This window comes from Tupaia chinensis, unplaced genomic scaffold, assembly GCF_000334495.1.
Source record: "Tupaia chinensis unplaced genomic scaffold, TupChi_1.0 Scaffold000644_1, whole genome shotgun sequence".
In the NCBI taxonomy this organism is placed as follows: domain Eukaryota; kingdom Metazoa; phylum Chordata; class Mammalia; order Scandentia; family Tupaiidae; genus Tupaia; species Tupaia belangeri.
This window is the reverse complement of record NW_006160165.1, coordinates 6670590-6676564: the sequence shown is the minus strand read 5'-3', so window position 1 is coordinate 6676564 and position 5975 is coordinate 6670590. Positions and strand designations below refer to the sequence as shown.

The window sequence follows — 5975 nt, the reverse complement described above, 5'->3', positions numbered from 1 at the left end:
CCCCCAGCCTGTGGCAGGGAGACACCCCCCTCCTCAGACACAGGCCGGGCCCTGCTCCTGAGGGAACCCCGAGTCGACTTTCGAGACGTCATTTAGCCCTCCTGGGGGCCTGCTTGCTTCCCTCAAGCTGGCAGATGGTGTCCAGGGAAGAAAAGCACACCTGCGCAGTGGCCGCTCAGCCCCGGACAGCACACGGGCCACAACGAGCCCATCACCCTGCCCCGCGGGCGCCTGCACCCAGCTCCCTCGGACGTGGGAGAGCCTTGGCCGACAGCCTGGTAGCAGCTGAGCCCCACGTGCTGCGGGGTCTTCCCCAGATACTCGCCGCAGCAGACACTGAGGCTGGCCTTCCCGAAGCCACCCTGGATGAGAGCTGAGGTCAGTGAGGCCGTGGTCAAGCTGTGCAGCCCATGGGCGCCGACGTGCCAGTGTCCACCCCTCACCTCCCCTAGGGGTCCCCATGCCGTGTCTGTGGGACTGAGCCAAGACCCCCACCCCCGTGCTCCCTGGGCATTGGGCAGCATGTGGACAGAGGCTGGGATCCCTGCTTCCTGTTCCCCCCACCTCAGAGCCACGTGGGAACAAGCCCACACGCTCCCCGCGGTGCCCAGCCTGGCAGCCTCCCTCCCCTGCGGGGCGCCCCCCCACCCCCGAGGCCTCAGAAGGAGAAAGCCTGAGTCCCTCGCCTACACCGCTCCAGCTCTCGCCTGCCAGCTCAGCACCGCCTCGGCCTCCTCTGCCTCGGCCAGTGTGGGCTGACCGACGCCCACCCTGTGAGGGGCCCACGCCTGCTGCCCTCTCCCAGCCAGCACCTCCAGCACCTGCTGGCACACCCGGCTTTGGTCCACACGCCGCGCCAGCCTCCAGGAGGAGACCGCAGGGAGGTCCTGAGAGGTGCAGTGGAGGGTGGGGCACGCCCTGCAGGCAGGCAGGCCTGTCACCATCTCCCCAGGAGGCGCTCGCTCCCCGGGCCTGCAGCTCGAGTTCCCTTCTTACCCACGAGGCCGTGCACGACCTGGCGTGGAGGAGGACCTCAGCTCAGGGTGTGGGCCACACAGTCTCACGTTAGCCCAGCAGGAGACGCGAACTCCGGCTGTCTCCAAAGCCGCGTTGGCAAACTCTGGGAACTGCTGTGGTGCGCGTGCAAGGATGGAAGGTGGCCGCCAACCTCCCTGCTCTGATTCTGAGTCCTCAGGGGAGCCGCTTGCTTTAGAGACCCATCGGCTCACAGTCCAGGCGACGACCAAACGCAGGCGCCACCTTGGTGTGCGGGCCCAGGCATGCGCGGGTCCAGGCGTGTGGGCCAGATGCGTGTGGGCCAGGTGCATGCAGGGCCAGGCGCATGCGGGGCCAGGCACATGCGGGCGCCTTATGACTTCAGGTCTGGGCTGGGTGCTGGCCATAAGAGGGTGACCAGCTGGCCTCCGTGACAGCAGAGAACAGAGCATAGGCCCTGGCTCTGTGAGACTGATGGCTTCCCGAGACGCAGCGATGCAGAGACACGCCACCAGGTGAGACCCACAGAACAGCGCCAGGCTGCCCACCACCGCCAGGAGTCCAAGCACTGGTCGCCAAGGCATGTCCCCGTGGTTTAGGTATGACAGGGGGTGTCTGCGGATGAGTGGGCCAGGTGGCAGACGGTGCAGTGACAGGGTTGTCTGCGATGACACGCCTGCCTAGGACCTGCAGATTCTGCAGCCTGGAGCCAGGGTCCACGCTGGGGGAGCGTGAGCCCACAGCACGCCGGCCCACCCCTCCCACAGCCCGAGCTGTGCCGCAGCCCCGACGTCACCGGGTGCGGTCTCAAGTTCCAGCCGAAGGGCTGATGGACAGCACTCGTAACCCCAGAGACGCTGGAGCCCGGCTGACGACATGGGTCCTCGCTAACTCCCGGGGACATCGGAGCGTGGCTATGACATGGTGTCGTGGCCCCTCTAAATCCCGGGGACGTTGGAGCATGGCTGACGACATGTGTGGCCCTCTGGAGGCATTCTGGAGTGGATTCCAGGCAAATGGCACAGGAAGCCCCAGCGGGCCAGGTCGTACAGGGGACCAGAGTGCGGACCAGGCGCGGGCGAGGGCTGGCGGCTCCCGGAGCTCGCAGAGAAGCGTTCTCACACAGACCCGGGCAGGGCCGGGATTTGCTGTCCCACTCGTCGGACCTCGGGCCCAGCAGCTGCTGAGAGGCCCAGGCCCCGCAGAGGTCTGGGGCAGAGACCCAGGGCGAGAGGCACGGAGGCAGGGACTCTGTAGGGGGTGCTCCCTGAGACTCTCTGGGCGGGGAGCCACGGCCACAGAGGACCCCGAAGGCTCTCAGTCTAAGGTGGCGGGGGAGGGGGACACGCGCTGTGGGGAGAAATGGCGTTGTGGGCGAAGTGGAAGCGGCTGACAAAAATAGGCCTCCTGGGCTTTCTGCTGACTTAACCCCTTCCCTCCGCGCAGAGTCAGCCGAAGCATCGGCCGTGCCTGCCCCTTCCCTGGGTGGGCAGGCCGGGCAGGGCTGAGTAGGGCCGGGCCTGCAGACGTCCAGGACCTCCCAAGGCCCACACACAGCCCTGCTGGGAAGGCAGGGGTCCCAGCACAGGGAGCCCGTGCCCCGCGCGGCCTCCTCGGCCTTCCCTGCACTGAGCGGGGCGCTAACTTGCGCCTCCCACACGTGGCGTGGGGACACGCGCAGCCCGCCGGAGGGCTGCTCCCGGTCAGTGGCCCCGAGGGCTGCACCGCTGTGCACCTGCAGTGGCCTCCGCCTGCCAGGGCCGGCCCGCCTCAGGGCAGAGCCCCCGCACGCCTGCCGCAGGCCCCCAGCAGGACCGCGCCACACAGTCGGGGAGGGCGGGGTGGCCAGCCGGCGGCACTTACCGCGATGCGCAGGACCGAGGCCTTCACGGAGGTCCATCTGTCCTGCCTCCGGTCTATGACCAGGATGAAGCCGACGCCGGCATCCTGCAAGCTGGAACGAGCAGGAGGCCTCGGTTAGTGCGAGGGAGGAGGCCGGCTGCCCCGAATCCGAGGAAGCTGCACGGGGGCCGCCCTCCCGCGAGCCTCACGCCATTGCTGCACAGAGCAAGGGTCTCGGCAGGGCGCACCGCCATGGGCACGGGCAGCCAGGCCTCCCCGTCCAGGCGCGGTCCTAACAGAGAGGACAGCCGTTTCCAGCGTGCCGTGTCCTGCTCGGCCCCGGGCAGGGCCCCGTGGCCAGAGCCGTGTCGCCGTCCTTCCCGGGGGAGCGAGCCTCACGCACACGCTGCCACCCCACGCCCCGTCAGCCCCAGCATCTGCCGTCCCCGTGTCTGTCCACCCTAAGAAACCACGTGTGAGGGCACTGCCGCCACTCGGGGAGGAGAGCCCGAGGCCTCCGGAGGCTCGTAAGCATCTGCCGGAAACGGGAGACGGGAACTCGCACTTCACAGCAGCGTTCCCGGGGGAGCGAGCCTCACGCACACGCTGCCACCCCACGCCCCGTCAGCCCCAGCATCTGCCGTCCCCGTGTCTGTCCACCCTAAGAAACCACGTGTGAGGGCACTGCCGCCACTCGGGGAGGAGAGCCCGAGGCCTCCGGAGGCTCGTAAGCATCTGCCGGAAACGGGAGACGGGAACTCGCACTTCACAGCAGCGACGTCTGTGATGAGCCGGCGCTCGAGCAGTGTCATCACGCCGCCTCGGCTCAGGCTGAGTCACCGTCGACGGCGGAGGGAGTCGCCTGGGTGCCTGGCATCTCACCAGCCAGTCCTGGCAGCCGTGCAGAGACAGGCTGGCCCCAGGCTCTGACCTGAATCGGTCGTTTCCAAACGTCCAGGCACATTCGAGCGGGCAATTCTGGTCCACGTCAGGATTCAGAGAGAATCACCCAGGGCACATGTGAGCTACGCAGCCAGTCACCGACGAGGCTGGCCCGCCTGCCGGACCCAACTCTGGGTGGCTGCTGGGTGCGCGCTGCTGGCTGTGCACACTGGGTGACAGCTCCGGGGCTCTGTGGTGACCGGACCCCCGCAACAGCATGGCGCTTCTGGGTAAGGGCATGTGCTCATGCGCTCGCATATACATGTGCACACACATGCACACCACACATGCGCACACACGCACCACACACAGTTCACACACACATAGACACACACAAATGGACACATATGTAAACACAAACACACACGCACAATATTCACATACATACACCTGCACACACATGCAAAAATACACACATGGGGGGACCAGCCGTTAGCATAATGGCTATGTCGCTGGACTCCCACGTAGTCGAGCGCGGTTCGAGTCCCAGACCCGGTGGCTTAAACTCACGCAGGGTAAGTGTGCGTGTGTGCCCAAGATCCTGAGAGGAGAATGGAGGAGAAGGGATTGCAGTATGGCCATCCCCCCTGGGGGGTGATTTCTCGCTTTCTGTCGGTCTCTGTCTGTCTGGCAAGCGCATGCGCCCTATAGTAAAAATCTCTCCTCCCCCAAAAATACACATATGGGCACACAGGCACACATACAGGCATAAATGCACACACATACACACATGTACACACACATACATACACACATGCACATGTGCACACCCAGGCACACACGCATATATGCACACATGCACACTGGCTTCTATTTGGATCCCCTCTGCTCCCCTGTGGCCTGGGCTCGAGCCAGGCAGTGCCGTCGGTGCACGCTGACCAGCAGGTGATCTGGGTCCAGACCTGGCTGTGTCCTTGTCTACGTCTTGGTCCGAGCGTTCTGACCACCTTCTGAAGTGTGAGCTCAGAGTAGGTGCAGCAAATCCCACTTCCTGTCCGGAGATGATCCGGCCATGTCCCCAGGGCACCCTGCATCCCCCTCACACGGTCCCTTCACGCCGTCCCCTGCTGGCGGGCCCAAGTGTGCCTGCTGAGGTTGTGTGGGCACGTGTGATTCTGCTGTCCTGCCCAACCCGCACCCTCAGGGCCTGCCCACGGCTAGGCTGGGCAGGCAGGAGCGGGGACTGTGGGCCAAGTGGGCTCTGTCCACTCGCAGGTGCCTGTGGAGGGGCGGCCAACCCCCCTTGCCTCACACGGGCCCAAGTTCCACGCTGTTCCCCGCAACGCGCATGACGCCTCTCTGGCAAGTGGGTTTCGGAAGTGCTGGGGCCCGAAGGTGTTTCCGTCAGGCCAGTTGGGGGACCCTGCATGGCCCGGCTGTGGGAGGACTGATGGGGCTCCTGCCACAGGTGGGAGACCCACGCTGCCACTGCCCTCTGCCACAGGTGGGAGCCACACGCTGCCACTGCCATGAGCGCGGGTCCTGGAGGGCGTCTCCTGGACAGCTGCTCGCCCTGAGCCGTTTCTGTGGCCCCCGTGCACAAGGCGGGGGGGATGACACTGTCTCCTAGGACACTCCCTCCTGTGGTCCCAGATCAGCCAGGTTTGCCCTGGAGCTCTGGGACACCGCGCAGGGCCCGCGCCCCACGACCTCAGCACACACGGGGACCCAAGCACCCACATCTTGTTAGTGTGTCCGCGACCGCCCGACCAGGGAGCCAGGTGCTGTGGTCACAGGGAGATGGACATGTTCCAGCCCCAGTCCCCCAGGCAGGGCTTCCCACTCTGTTACATGGGACGCCCAAGTGCAGGAGCGGTCCACACCGAGCCGTATGTCACACGTGGTGTGCCACCTTGGCTGCTGGGACACGCCACATGTGAGTGAGGGACAGACTGACCCAAGCAGGAAGGAGACACGCCATTTTACATGCATGAACACAATCTGGCCACTAGCACCACCATGTGGTCAGAGCTGAAAATGGCACACGCCAAGAGGATGGGTGGGGTGGATGGCCCCTCCAGAAGGGAAGCTGTTTAGGGGGCTATGACTGGGGACTGCTCAGGCTTAGGGGGCTATGACCGGGGACCACTCAGGCTTAGGGAGCTATGACCAGGGACCGCTCAGGCTTGGGGGGCTATGACCGGGGACCGCACAGGCTTGGGGGGCTGTGAATGGGGACCGGTCCGGCTTGGGTG

The 5975-nt window shown here is 65.6% G+C and overlaps 1 protein-coding gene across 2 annotated transcripts in view; it reads right to left on the bottom strand.

The window, feature by feature from the left end:
• The window catches only part of MCF2L (MCF.2 cell line derived transforming sequence like), a 76871-nt gene that overhangs the window by 43824 nt on the left and 27072 nt on the right, over positions 1-5975 (bottom strand). For both annotated transcript variants that reach the window (XM_027776210.1, XM_027776209.1), the window contains exon 4: positions 2860-2950. In XM_027776210.1, coding sequence (XP_027632011.1) covers positions 2860-2950 — 91 coding nt within the window. The remainder of the gene's footprint in view (positions 1-2859; positions 2951-5975) is intronic.